The sequence below is a fragment of the Tuber melanosporum genome (genome assembly GCF_000151645.1).
Source record: "Tuber melanosporum whole genome shotgun sequence assembly, scaffold_116, strain Mel28".
NCBI lineage: Eukaryota > Fungi > Ascomycota > Pezizomycetes > Pezizales > Tuberaceae > Tuber > Tuber melanosporum.
Window position 1 is genome coordinate 35,192 of NW_003298773.1, and position 14,939 is coordinate 50,130.

The window sequence follows — 14,939 nt, forward strand, 5'->3', positions numbered from 1 at the left end:
GCATTGATTAAGAAGGAAATTGAGGAGAATGAAGCGGGGGAAGGAAAGGTTGGAGTGAGCGATTTGGTGATTGGATTGTCTTGCTTTGCTATACTGCAGATGAAGACTAAGAAGAGGAGGGAGCTTGAGATTAAGATGGACTTGGAATGGGATGAGGTGGTTGAGGATATTACGGACGTAGCTAGGAGGGGCGAAAACACAGCGGTTGCAGTTTATGGCCAGGCTTCGGGGGACGAGACGGGAGGATCACCGCCTGCTTTGATGTTTCAAAGCTTTCCTGAGTGAGTTACAGAATCACTCTTTTTTCTCGGTCTTTGATATTGATTTTACTAGGTCTGCGGATATATCTGTGACCACCTCTTCAACTACTACGAACACTACGACTATTGAGGTTATTGGTTCTAACCCGCCAGACTTTGCTCCCCCTCCAGGCGCAGTAGTTCTGTCCGAGAGCTCCCAGCACGATGCATCTCGGCCTCACTACCGGATCGTTTATGAGACGACTACGAAGAAGTCGAGTAATAGGCGGATGAAGCGGGAAGAAGGGGCATTTGTCGAGATACCCTCGGAAGAGCGGGGTAGGATTTTGGGTGAGATTGACGCACCTCCACCCCCACCCCCAAAGGAGAAAGGAAAGAGGGAGCGAGTGACGAAAAGGTCGGATGAATCGCAACCCCACGGAAGGTCTGGGTCTGCTGGATTTTTGGATGTCCCAATCGAAGCTAATCAACGGAAAAGGATTACTGCATTGAGTAATTCGTCTGGTGATCCCAAAAGGAATAAGGAAAGGAGTAAGGATAAAGAGGGGCGCCGGAGTTCTAAGAGGCCTGTTGCTCCTCAGGGAAAGGAAAAGAAGAAAAAGAATTTTGTCTCCCAGTCCCTCCTTCCTCTTGGAAAATCGAAGGAGTCCTCTTCGGAGGATGGGGGCTTGTTACTAGGAGCCGATTCACCAGAACTTCGCTTCATTGAGAGTCATGCACGAACGTCTTCAAGAGGCGGGATTTTTCGCCGGGAATCCTCGGTTTCAAAGTCGAGCGGCACTTCAAGTGCTCAACAGCGGGATTCTTTGCTAGGGAGGGCATCCACATCCCCACATCTCGGCCAAGCGGATAATCACATGTCACCAGGCCACTCCCGAAACGGGTCCTACACACCATCGATATACACCATTCATACGTCGCACTCCCAAACCTCACTAACCTTGGAATCTTCTACCCCGCTCGTATTCCCTTCGGGCCATCTAATAGAAAACCTTTCTAAATATATGCGGTTTGCATCAGCGTCATATGGCCAGAAGTTCTTGCGCTTATTTGGTATTGGAGATGCCCCAGCGGCATTCCCCGCTACTGCCAGTCATCACGCGGAGCATCACTCGTTCTCATATCATACGAGTTTACCAGTGGACACTATTCTACTCTCGTCGTTTACGGATCCAGGCGGTGGATATGATATAGATGGTGAGGTGAACACCGGAATTCCACTTGTTCACTTTGTTGCGGTGGATCACGGGGCACAGGCGATTGTGGTGACCTGCAGAGGAACACTTGGACTTGAAGATGTATTAACTGATTTAACCTGTGAGTACGCGGACTTGTGGCTTCGGGGAACCAAATATCGGGCCCACAAAGGAATGTTGAACAGTGCGCTGCTCTTGATTAAAAAGGATTCTCGGCTCTTGAACACTATCAAATCCTCCCTTGAGAAGTTTCCTGGGTACGGTCTTGTATTATGCGGACACTCACTTGGGGGTGGCGTTGCTGCAATTCTCGCAATTCTACTATCTGCCCCTTCGGGATCTTCTCCAGGGCCCTATACCACCACTAACGCATACATACAACTATTACATTCCTCTAGTCTACGGATCCCGGAAGGGCGTCAAATCCACTGCTACGCCTATGGGCCTCCAGCTTGTATTTCGGAGCCATTGCGTCGACGCACCTGCTCATTAATCACCTCTGTCGTCAATGGCAATGACTGTATCCCAACCCTCTCCTTTGGTATAATCAGAGACTTCTGGACCGTCGCCGTGGCATTCAAAACCGATACTCAGGGGACCAAAGCCGAGATTAGAAGCCGCATCCTCCAGGGTCTAACAAGCGGCAATGTCTCTAGCATAATGGGCGATGGAGATGATTGGGCCTGGAGCGTAGTTAAAACCTGCCGAGCGGGTATGTTATCTGAAAAGTTGGCGCCCCCGGGGAAAGTTTATAAAGTTCAGGGGGAGAGGGTCTTCATTAAGGATGAAGGTGGCGGGGGGAATGGTGGTATGAAGAGTAAGTGGAGGGTTAAGGGCTGGAGGGTTAGGGATGTTGAGAGGTGGTTTGGCGAGGTGGGGTTCGGCGGGGGTATGTTTGGAGATCACAATCCTGGGGAGTATGAGCGTGTCTTGGAGTTGTTGGCGAGGGGGTTGTGTGATGATTGATTGGTAGGTTGGACTACTAATAGAGGAGCCTGCGCATGGGAAATTTAGTGGAGTGTATTCTATTCGTGTGGCTTTGGTTGGGAGGGCTAGCATATCTGTTTTATGTATCCTTGGGGCGTACACAGAAATCAGAAATTCTATCTAAAATATGTCACGATGCTATGCAAAGTGTGCTCGGTGTTTGGAGTGACCTTGTCCAGGGCATCTCGTTTAGGATTAACCTCCATCTGCTATCACCGAATAACCATTAATCGTGAAGCATGACATCTCTCCATTGTGTAACTAGTTATATGACATTGCAGTTTCACGATTTTGAATGACGGGGACCCAATTTCGACATTCCATACTTAACCCCCAAATACACATAGAGGTGGATATCCGCATCAAGCTATAGACCTAAACATCACAGCACTCATCACCACCACACATCACATATTAAATTACCCATACACAAGAATTCACACATACCAACACAACACCGAAACGACACCCCCAAGACTCTTAAAAGGGTGCATCCCCCCTCTCACCTTCTCCCTCCCCTCCCCCATGCTCAAGCTAACCTCCTCCCCTTAGCTCCGCTTTCGCGCACAAAAACCACCCCCCTCCAAACCCCACGCTGTAAATCCTGAAAATCACCCCACGTAGGGCGCTCCCGCCCACATCACTGGCAAAGGAAAGGTTCTGCGTGAGCAACTGCGTGACGTGGGAGTATGAGAGATGACGGCGCAAGTGCGCGCTTTTCTGGGGCTTAGAGGTGATGGGGTCGATCGGCTTAGGGTTTCACTGTCGGTGGGGAGGAGGCTGTCATACTGCTAGTTGACATGGCGATTAGAGAAGTGGGTGAGAAGTGGTTTGGTGAGAATGGTCTTGTCTATCATATTGAGCTACCGGTATTATGTGGTACTTGGTGGGGGCTTTGGGGGTATTTAGCGGGGGCTGGGGGGTGGTCGCTAGGTGTGTGGCGAGGGTGGAATTGGTTGTCTTGGTTTTAGGTGTGGTTTTAGTCTAGTGGGGGGTGAGGAGTGAGGGTGAGAGCGGCGGCCTTGAGGGTTGGGTATTGTGGAGCTTGTGAATATGGACTTGTTTACAGGGTCTTGGATATTACGTTCTGTTTGGTGGGGAGTTTGGAGTTGGGTAAAGGAAAGAACATGTGGGCCAATGGATAAATTGGTTAATTTTTTGTATGGAAATCTCTATCGTGCATAGCGTGGGGTGGTCAGGAGCGGGTATGAATTGTTTTTTTTTAAGGCAGTTCGCACATGTCACGGGAGCTCTGGGGGGATTGTTTGTACATAGTAGTAGTATTTGGGTCTGTCTGTCTGTCTGTCTGTCTAGCATTGCATTTGAGAGATACCTTCGCCCTGGTCAACCTCTTCCATCAACACATCATCAAGATCATCCGTCTCGCAGTAGAGCTCTGCATCCCAAGTACACTTGCTGCCTGGATTTTCAAGGAGATCGACCTGATAAACCACTCACAAGTTAGCATGATTCAAATTAGCAAAATTAGCAACCCGAAATGATCAGATGAAGCTACACTCTCGCTATCCTCTTCACGCTCGTCGCACTCCGCCACACCGCCCAAACCACACCTTCCCTCACCAAGACCCCTACCCCTCGAAACGCCCCCCCTAACAGCAACCCTTGTCGGGGTAATAGCCCCCAGGTTATTATTCCCCCTCGCGCGAATACTCAGCCCACCTCTAGGCCTGCACAGCCAAGAATCCTCCCTATTCTCTCCCCGCCTTTCCCTCGGCTTCCCGGTCGGTTGGAATACATCGACCGGCTTGGTAAGGAATATGTGCCCTCCCGTACGTGTGCGCAGTTCCGCAGAGGACATTGTCTCCACATGGTCCGCATCCGAGAGGTGAAGTAGTATATTGACCGGGGACGAATCAGTGTTTCCTGTAGACTTTGAGGCGGCGGCGGTGTCACGTGTGTCCGGTGTGCGGAAGCGGTAGTGTTGAAGCTGTGACTGACTGTTGTCCGGTGTTTTGAAGAGGCGTGAGCTTTCCCGTGGCTGGTCTGTGGACATTTCGTCTTCGGTCCTCGGATGTTTGTAATTGTTGAACATTTTGGCTTCAGTTCTCGGATGTTTGTAATCGTTGAAGATGGGGTATCTGGGGAGTGAGAGGGATGAGAGGTAAGTGAAGAGGTGAGGGAGTAGGTAAATAAGATGCTCGATTTAGGTAGGTGGTTTGAATACCTTGGAAAGTTATATTGCTTTATACTCTCTTGAGTGTTGTGTGTCCTCCTACGCTGCAGGTGGAGGTTGTTCAAGAGGGAAGGATTATATAGAGTTATAGCGCATACCCAGGAGCCACGAGTAGTTTTTGAAGATCCTCTCAGGGCACTTTCCCCTCGCATATTTGTAGTTTACCACTCCCGCAGGCAGTCATGGAATAGTATTTCAGCATTAACACAGCTTGTTTCTCTGAGAGTGTCCTAGGGTCGATCTGTGATTAGACCATGCCCTAACGTCACGAAACATCACTCGTGTGAGTCTCCCAGTAGAGGTATAATAGGCCGTTTGGTAAGACGATAAAGATCAAAGCAAGCCAAATTTGCGAGTTTTCAACTAGCTTGGTGATATATCTCAACATATATAGATATTTTGAAAATCAACATTGGAGATAATTTTTTTAGCATGTTGAAGAATAATTCATATTTCAAGCTTTTGACCCAGAGTTGGTAACTATAATAATATCATACACCCACGTGAACTGGATAGGGTTTGTTGAAATACGATACCCTTCCCATATCGTACAAAAAACCCTCGTCTCGGCAGGGATCATACCCCGGGGAAAGAACATTCTGGCTTCACAGCTCTAGGAGAATTAAAGGGGGAAAAATCCCTGGCTTTTTTATTACATATTTTCGTGCTATTGTGGCGAACCATGATACCTTTTGAATTTTTCTTTCTTCTATGCTGCTTCTATCCATGGTGGCATAGTGATAACTCGAACCCCCCCCCCCGCCCGGCTTCAGTGTGCATTAGCTTCTGTCGTGCTATGGAATGGCCTCAACAGCAGGTCTCCAGCAGTGACGTTTCGTGAGATCAGGACAAGACATGACCACAGCGAAAAAACCAAGGACTCGCTGAAGATTGTATGATGATATTATAATAATAATTGCTAGTATTTCGGTGGGTCTCTCGCTATCACGGGGGCTTGCTATTCAGCAGAATATGTTATCGTTAGATAGATAAAAGTAACTGTTTTCTCATGTTTTAAATTTTTACAGCATCAGCTGGGGCCGGCCGCACTGGGGTTGGGGACCCTGAAGGGGTATGGGAGGCATTGGGACTTGAACTCCTGTCCTCTAGAACGAATCCTGCTAACAATTTTTTACCCTGAGTATGATACATGGGAAATTGCGTTTTTAAATGGCAATTGCACGACGCACGCTATATGTTCTTGCATGCTGGTATCGTTCTAGAAATTCATATACCCTGGCGTGGAACGAGACGAAATACAATGAGCGGGACATAGGCATGTATACTTCCGGTGACAAGCATCCGGTTCTAGGGAAGGTAGAATATCTCCCAAGCACAACTGTCAAGTTAGCGGTTATCAAGCCAGAAGTCTCCGAACTCTTGGAGGATGAGGGGGTTCAGGCTTTTTGAGGGAAGAATTGAGAATTGGAAGAATAGTAGTAACCGCTGCTTGCCACCCGAAGTAAGGCTAGCCTAGTGTCCCTCGAATCCGCAAGACATCATTACTGGATGCCTGGCAGGGAGAGAAATAAAGAAAGAACTTCTGGAAAAAGAAAGAATTCCCTGGGGTGGAGCCTAGTGAACCATCGGGTTGTTACTCGGAAGTCGGGGTCAGCGAAATGAGGTTTGATAGTCTGTCCCGGAGAGTCCTACAAGTCATGCTTAAATGTGGGGTGCGTTAATGGTCTTTTATTCGATTTTGAAGCCTTTTTTTTTTTTACGGGAGAGGAGAATAGGTTACCCCAAGAGCGATAATAGGGAAAGGGGGGAAAAGAGACATCGAGTGGGCCCTTTGGCCCATCTAAGTTCACACTACAGAAGTGTTATAACATCGTCCATCAGTGGCACGTTTTGTTTGTGAATCAAACAGTTTGAACGAATACCCAGTAATACAGGTAACTTCGCTCGATACCTCAACGCTTGTTTACTGCGAAATCCTTCCTTTGTCTCAATCTTCTTCCAGTTTCCAACGTCTGATTAGCCTACCATAAAACTATATATCCTCTCCACTGCCAGCAAGATCCGGCACCACCCTCTTCCCCGGTTTCTAAGCTTTGAACGTCTTCGGCCCCCTAGATGTTCCGAATATGCTCTCAGTCAGCCAAAAGCTCCACCTGGTCCTAACCTCTAAGGTCTTGGAATTAGTCTCGACAAGGCACGAAACCACAAACACCGTCAACAACATCCACCAAATGGTCTGACCAATCGTCATCTTTCGCACTGCTCCAAAGGATCCAGAAGTCCTTATCGCCCTAGGCGGCGTACCTGGAGCTGCGGCAGCTGGTAACTGTGTTTACGGGCTCAGTAGTTGTAGTGAAGGTAGGGGTACTAGATCGGTGGACGGACCCCCCCAATTCTGCAAAGGGTGTTAGGGTGAGTGGGAGGGGTGTGTGTCGGCTTTCTTTTGTGTGAGCTGTGGCGTTGCCACCGTAGAGATGCTTGGCTTTGGATGGCTTTACGACAATTGACTAACCGGCCGTTTGACCCCATTAACTGAAGGAAGGAAATAGATAACTAGAGCATGCTTAAGTTTAAATTAGATGTTAGATTTGATAGATCCTCATTTGTGGGTAATTTTCAATTTCTCAAAAACAAGTGACCTCATAGCTTATCACTCGGTTATGGACTGGGGGTCCAATGTAGTCACCTGAAGATATTAATCAAGCACAGTCGTTTACTAAAGAGGCATAGGGACTCCCCATGGTATCTTAGAATGGTGTCCTATATCTTAAATGACTCCCCCGGGCCTTCCCTACCACGAGACCGGGAAAGGGATAGCGCAAGCCTCTGTGGACATGCTACGGCCTCGCGGCGGATTGGGACTCACAACCTTGTTCTAAATATCTCACTTGTAAACTAAGTAGCATTTGTCCGGAAACAGGTCGGAATTTAGAGCTGGACCCAGATTTTCACCAGCGCTCAGTGTATTGAAGCACGCTTGTAGACTGACCCTAACATCAGTCGTGTCTTCAGTATGATACATTCCCAATTACTTAATAATCCATGGACGCGTATATAACATCTCTGGGCTTTCCAGATCTTGTCTTATCCCCTTTTTCTTCGACACAACCATTATCTTACGGGAATTATTATCAAAAGCTCCGAGTTATAAAATCAACTTTATCGAAATTAGGAATCCCCACCTCGTCTTGTCTTTCTACTCTTCCAATCCTTTCCTCCCGTCTCTCACAACTCTTTCCACCCTTAAGCGTCCGCCAAAGCATAGATTGGCTAATACACATCTATCAAGATGATTACGATTACGGTCGATGCCCTAGTCGCAAAGAGCCTGGCGTTTATCCGCCTTGCAAAGCTTACACCAAGATTCGGCAACCAAGGGCTCGTGGCTAACACCCAGGAGATTGCCGCGATTTACCGGGAGCGTCGAATAAAGGATGGAAAGCTCGAGGAGGACTTAGCCAACATGGTCGGCGACTTACGGATGTGTATTTGGGAAGCAAATTACATCGACTGGTTAGCAACGGTCATTCATAGGGCTAAATACTCTAAATTTTTCAGTGAGCCCTCCAAGGCCATAAGATTGCGGGCACACCACCTCGGTGATATTGTGTCCATTCGATCGGGCTCAGGAGGGACTCCGGATTCAGAAGGGCAAGAGCGAGATTCCCTGACTGGCCTTTTCCGCCGAGCATGTGCAGAGCTAAACCAACCCGAGAGCGCTGTGACCGAAGCGATACAGAAATGCATCAACAGGAAACCCTCGAGGGATGCCAACGAGATACTTATCTTGGAGAAAGCCGAGCAGTGGGCTGGACTATCTGAGAAGATCCTCAGGGACACGAGACATCTCAAGGAGTGTATACCCACACAATTCATCCCGTTTCAGGCGTACATCAGAGAAGCGTTGAGGGAATTTACTAGAGCTCGTTCCAAGGGGTGTGTTCCGTGTTGGGTGAATGCGGATGGTAGTTCTGGGCTAGTTCAGAAGGAATCCAGCGAGAACAGACCGGTATTGCAGACTGGGAAGGGGATTGAAACTGGAGCCCGCATATATGGCGAAAACAAAAGAGACATGAAGGAGAACAAAAGGGTAGATGTCGAATCAGGGGACTTGAAAAAAACAATGGGGACATCAGTCAGGGTTTAAAAGCATAGAGTTGAGGGAGTTGCGTTGACGGCCGGGCGTGGGGATCTAAATCTAGCGTGATGAAGAATCGCCCCGGGGGTAATGTACTGCTCATAGAGCATTTGATTAGTTGGTGGCCCTGGTAGAATTGCTTCTTGTGATATTTTCATCGTTTGAATGCTCTTAGAGAGATAGCTGATTGTGAACCCTGTTCTCTATTCCCTCCGTTTAGTTGAAGGGTGGGTGGGTAAAGTCTGGGTTGGAACTCTTAGGAATAAAGAAACATTTTTATGAGTTCAGCTATCGTATTACAATTGCTGCATTGTATATTTGAATATCGCCCTCGTTGTGGCTGCGACTAAAGGCCATTTTTCTCTTTAGCCTAGGTCATGTCAGGCAAGATATAGTCTACGGTAGTTGGACTTATCACCCTGCGAATGGGATGCAAGTACCACATCATATGAAGCTAGTACTTCCAGAATTTCCCCCCGGATCAAGGGGAGAAAAGACGGCTAAAGGATTATCCTCCCCTCATCTGAGGCAAATAAAAGAGAAAAATATAATAGACCTCAGTAGGGGAGGCAACTCCAACGCCCCAGCGAGGCTCCCAATTACCCCAGCCACCAGGGTACCGCAACAGACCCCCATGCCCAACTCGGTCCCTAAGTTGGGGAGAGCTCGTATGCATAGGTACAATCATAGTACAGAAATTTGTGCTTCCCCAGGTTCAGTGAAATCCTCAACTATTAGATTCTAGTTCTTATGCGTTGGTTTTTGATGCAGATAACTTTAATGGTGTATTATTTTGGAGCAGTGTTGTACGAGTATTGTACTTGTACTGTGCTGTGCTGTACGAGGCTATCTTCAAAATTCGCTGACACTCCCCCCCATTTTACACCAAAAATGGCTGATTTTAAACATGCTCGATTCATCTAAAAGCAATGGAGAGTTAAGAGAATTAATTTTATTGTGTAGGGAATTACCCTAAATCTCTGCATAAAAATTATGTCAATTTTTCCACTCCACCTCGAGAGATGAGAGCTGCATGGTCAGATTGGATGATGTTACAATGTACCTTTCATATGGTAAACCCATATAAAATTGGAAGTATCTTTTGTTCATAATTTTTATTTCCTGTATTGCAGCATGGTCATCAACCAACAGAGCTCATTGCTTATGAATGGTGATATCTTGATGGCTCTGAAGGCTCTAGCAAATTTTAAAATTTTTTACATGACGACAAAGCTGAGATTTTGCAAAGTGAAAATGCCCATTCATGGTGTAAAGTGGGGGGAGTGTCAACGATTTTTGAAGATAGCTCGTACTGTACTCGTACAGTACAGTACGTCAACCGTCATGGGTTGGATAAAGCACCGGTATCATACCTGTTTAAACACAAAAATCTGCAGCGGCTCACGAACCCTGACTAATTATGTTAATAATATTATCATATGATTATAGGATGAGCACGTGATACATGGGAAGTTTAGGGTCTGGGGTTATCATGTTTGTATCATACAACATCACATAATTGCACCAGGGGCAATCTCACGATAGACTTCGAAAACCTTCTCATTCACCTCCCCTCGAGGCCCCCTACCGCACCTCCCTATACGAAACTGTATAATCTACACTTGGCTTTGAACTCGAATACACTGACCAAAGCTCTCAACAAAATGGCTCCGATTCCCAGGACTATTCTCGTCATCGGTTCATTAAACATCGATCTGACTACCAGAACTCGTCGCCTTCCTAACCCCGGCGAAACTATAGCTGCCCAAACTTTCTCAACTGCACCAGGTGGGAAAGGGGCAAACCAAGCTGTCGCATGTTGTCGCCTGGCTCGAGCATCCTCCGATGCACCACTAGACAACATTTTGGTCAAGATGGTCGGTGCTGTCGGAGATGATGAGTTCGGGGGCCGTCTCAAGGACGCCTTAAGGCAGAATCGGATCGACGTTGAAGGAGTAGTTGTCAAGGGAGGAGTTTCTAGTGGCGTCGCCGTGATCATAGTGCCCCCCCCCTCCAGATCACAGCTGAGTTATCACCGGAAAATCCAGACTAATAGAGCTAGGTTGATGAAGATACTGCCGAGAACCGCATCCTTTACACGGCTGGCGCGAACGAAGCTCTCACTGCCCAAGATTTTCCGGAAAACTTCTTCTCGAGCTTTACCCCTCTCCCTTCTTTTCTTGTCCTGCAGCTCGAGACCCCGCTCCAAACAGTCCTACACCTCCTAACCCTCGCCTCAAACGCTGGTGTCGAAACTGTTTTAAATCCCGCTCCGGCCAGGCACATCCCCCTCCAGTTCTATTCCAAAATCGATCATCTAATCCTCAATGAATCTGAAGCCGCGTACCTCACTGGGGAGGAAGTTACCTTCCTGGACGACGATGACGGGGTCAAGTTAACGATCGACCGCTTCCTTGAGCGTGGCGTTAAGCGGAGCGTGGTTATCACCATGGGCGCCCGCGGGTGCTATTTCAAGAGCCCGGATCGCCAGGAAGGTTGGATTAGGCCCGAGGTTCGGGCACAGGACGTGGTGGACACCACCGGTGCTGGGGATGCGTTTGTCGGCGCATTTGCGGTTGCCCGTGTTGAAGGGAATGACGTTGGACAATCCCTGAATTTCGCGACGAGGGCGGCGTCGATCAAAGTCCAGAATATGGGGGCTCAGGCGGGCATCCCGTGGAGGGGCGAGGTGCAATAGAAACGCAAATGAGAATGGGAGGCAATGTGCTGTCGGGATGATGATACCATGAGTTCTAAATCAAAAGATTCCTGAACTTCGATACTGCGTTCTAAAAAGCGAAAACTGGGGGAAGAGAAATTGCGACGGCCAAGCCTCCGAATTTCTCCAGGCCATCACATAGCGCAAGAAGAACACATAGTGCTCAAAACATCCATTATCACCATTAGGCAAAATTTTCCTAGCAACGTTGGACTTACCCATCCCGTTATCCCTTCCTCCTGAAATCACCTTTCAGCTACTGGCAAGGGCCTGAAGCAGAGGGAATGCCGTCTCTAAATATCCATATAATAATAATATTATGTACTGAAATATGCACCTGATTTGTATTCCTTCTGCACTATCCCCTCCCGTGTGTTCACAACGAAGGATAGTTAGAAGGTCAAGCAGAAGGGGCAGAAGAGAGTGACAATCAAAAACGGAAAAATTGGGTCGGCGAATATATCCAACGGTGGAAAATATAAAACAAAGTTTGCTGCGGGATCTCCATTAGACCTGTAAATAGGTGTTATTGAGCTGTAGGTGCAAGACCAGCTACAAATGAACCAAATTGTATCCGACTCTCTTGAGATCTCAGGTAGCCCAGTCCGCCATGAGTGCTACGGATATAGCTCTGCCAGAGGCCTATATATTAAGGACGAAGCCTCATGACATGGAGCGAAAGGTCTCTTAATTCAGCCAAAGAAAAGACCGGGTGTTCTTCTGAACCAGAGACCTACTTCATCACAAGATTTCAACCCATCGAGATTGTGTAGTGAATTCTTAAGCAGTGCATTAAGGCAAGAAATTGCTTCCACGGAACCCAGGTAGAAATGCGCCAGGCCGTGTAGGTGGACATTGAAATCCGCTTATTCCCATCACGCCGAATAAAATCTGGGAATGCAGAGATTGAAATAGCTTGCACACTTTGTATTTTCGCAATCACTCACTGCCTCTTCTCCCCCTGGTGTCTAGAGGAATATTCCCCTGTTTGTTGCGGTTTCTGGGAATAATGTTCTGCGGTTGGCGTCGATACTCTTTCTACTCGTACTAATAGCCGGTTACCCTCCTATTTCACTATCGCTCATAGTCGGGCAAAGCAAGTGTGATGTTAAAGCAAGTGTGACACTTCAGTTTTTAGTTTTGTTTTGGCTCAACTGGCCTACACAAGCACATACTATTAATTACATACACCAATTTTTGTCATAGCTAAATTGTTTCAGCTCAAAGCCAGAAAATCAGGATTTCTTACAATTGAATAAGCTGATAGGAATGAGGAATCTGAATTTAATTCACTAATCAAATTCCTACTAGAATCTCCTCTATTCTCATTTTCTCTCATAAATCTTGGTATGTGCCTCCCTAATTCTTTCTCTTCTCTAATGAATTTCCTCCTCTTCAGCTTCATTGCCAACTACTTGTAATTGTAGATCTATTATACTAATTACTGAACTTGGTGTTGCCTCAAGCAGCAATAGAACTTGTAATAAATATGGTAGTTACTGACAAGACTTAAAGTCTTCTGCATTGGGGCTCTTCACTATATCAGAAATTTGAATTAACAGCTCTATTGGAACAATTCTACCTTGACTGCAAATATTCTCTACTTGCTTTTCCTCTCTTTCTTGGCCTTGGAAGCATTAATACCATAATGATTTAATGCTGCCTTCTGCCTATTAACAGCAACCTGAGTATTCTTCCTAGTCCTTTTGATTACTACAACTATTTCTTTTTTCTTTCTTACACTTTTTCAAAGTCTTGCTGCATTTATGGTAATAATAATTCTTTTTTTAATTAATTAATGGGAATTTGTTTTACACTTTTAATTCTTCTGACTTAGAATTTGAATAGTTGATATTTTAACATTGAAGATATCAGCTGCAGTACTGACCTTCCTGCTTGGCCCCTCCTCTAGCCATACTATTGTGCAATTCAAGTACTACTTCATAAAAATGGGAAGAAAAAAAAGGAACATAATCTGAAGCATCATAATTGCTTTAGTGTTACACTTGATTTGCCTAACTATAAGCGACAGTGAAATAGGAAGATAACTAGCTATTATAATCTTTGGCTCCAAGATCATTCCATATTATCCTAATACTACTTATTAGAAAGAGTGATCTTACCATCTGATAACCCATCTAGTTAGGTCATAAGGTTATTTTCAATTTGACTTCCACGGTAGTGGCAGATGGTAGTAGGAGATAAGAGGGGATGACTTAAGTTTGGGCAGAATGGGATGAGTAGTAGGAGGTAAGGTTAATTGTATAATCTATAATAGAGGATAGTTTATGAGGTAGCAAGAAGAAGGCCCTTTTTTTACTCCATGTCAAAGCTGGTAAGCTAATGTAGTGGCAGTCTACTGCATATCTTTTATTCTTCAAAACTGTCCCAGATGCATACCTCCACTGTGGTTATCTTTGGACCTAATAATCTTTCTTTTAATAAAGACTTATTACTTACAGATCTGGAGAGACTGCAATGACCAAGTGAGCAAGTATGGATTAACTTAGAGTTAAAATTAAAACTCCTATACAATATCAACTTGGATAAGAGCAACTTGTCTCAAGATACTGGACTCTTTCTCTCTCACCTTCTTCTAAGTAATGTGTCATTTTCTTCTGCTTTCATGTTCCTCCATTCCTTCCTACTAAAACGAAAAAGTCAGATATCTAGAGAGATGTTGCTCATGTTTAATTTAATATGGTATGATATTGTAAAGTCATGGAGAATAATCCATCTTCTGCTAGTATTTGGCCATAGTAGCCAGTAGGATTATCCTGATTAAATTGATTCAATACTAGAAATTGAAAAATATGCAGTTTGGATCGTGGAGGTAACAGGAGGTACATGATGCTATAGTATTGGTGTACAAGTTTCTGGAACATAATAGCAGGATAAAGTACCTGATAATATTTATAGACATTAACAGAGGATTTGATAACACGAATCATAACCTCTGTTCTGACATTTTAGTAGTGAAAGAAGCATAGAATACTATAGTTTTGTAGGTGTGGAGATAGTACTTGAGAAGGGTAGTACAATTCTAGTTTAATAAAAGAGTTTTCAAGACCTATATTATAGCTACAGAAGCTATCCAAGGGTCATCTCTCTTCTTCTTTCTATTTAGAACTTATGTTACTAATATCTTCAGACTGAAATTGAAATTTACACCAGGTCTTAGGAGTGTGATCTCAAGTTATATTAATAATGGAGTGATCTTGGTGGTAGAGATTACCAAGGAGATTGCAATGTAGATAGCAGGAAAGAACTTTTGAAACTGTAAGAAAACTGACAATAGGAGGTGGATACGATTCTAGGACCAAAAGGTGTAATGGATTGGTTTTGGAGATGTCAGGTAGAAAGTAATAGATATGAATAGGATAAAGTTGAAGCCAGTCAATAAGCTGGAAGTACTTAGCTTTTTCTACAACCAGTTTAGAAACACGTCTGATCATGTAGTCTATTGATTGAAGAGGAAATTGGA

At 45.5% G+C, this 14,939-nt stretch overlaps 1 protein-coding gene; it reads left to right on the forward strand.

Annotated features, from left to right (window-relative positions):
• The first annotated feature begins 10,269 nt into the window (after nucleotides 1-10,269).
• On the forward strand, nucleotides 10,270-11,454 carry GSTUM_00001691001 (uncharacterized protein). XM_002835733.2 has 2 exons: nucleotides 10,270-10,736; nucleotides 10,799-11,454. The coding sequence occupies exons 1-2, from the start codon at nucleotides 10,401-10,403 to the stop codon at nucleotides 11,432-11,434; spliced, it is 972 nt and encodes a 323-aa protein (XP_002835779.1). The 5' UTR covers nucleotides 10,270-10,400; the 3' UTR covers nucleotides 11,435-11,454.
• The last annotated feature ends 3,485 nt before the right edge of the window (nucleotides 11,455-14,939 follow it).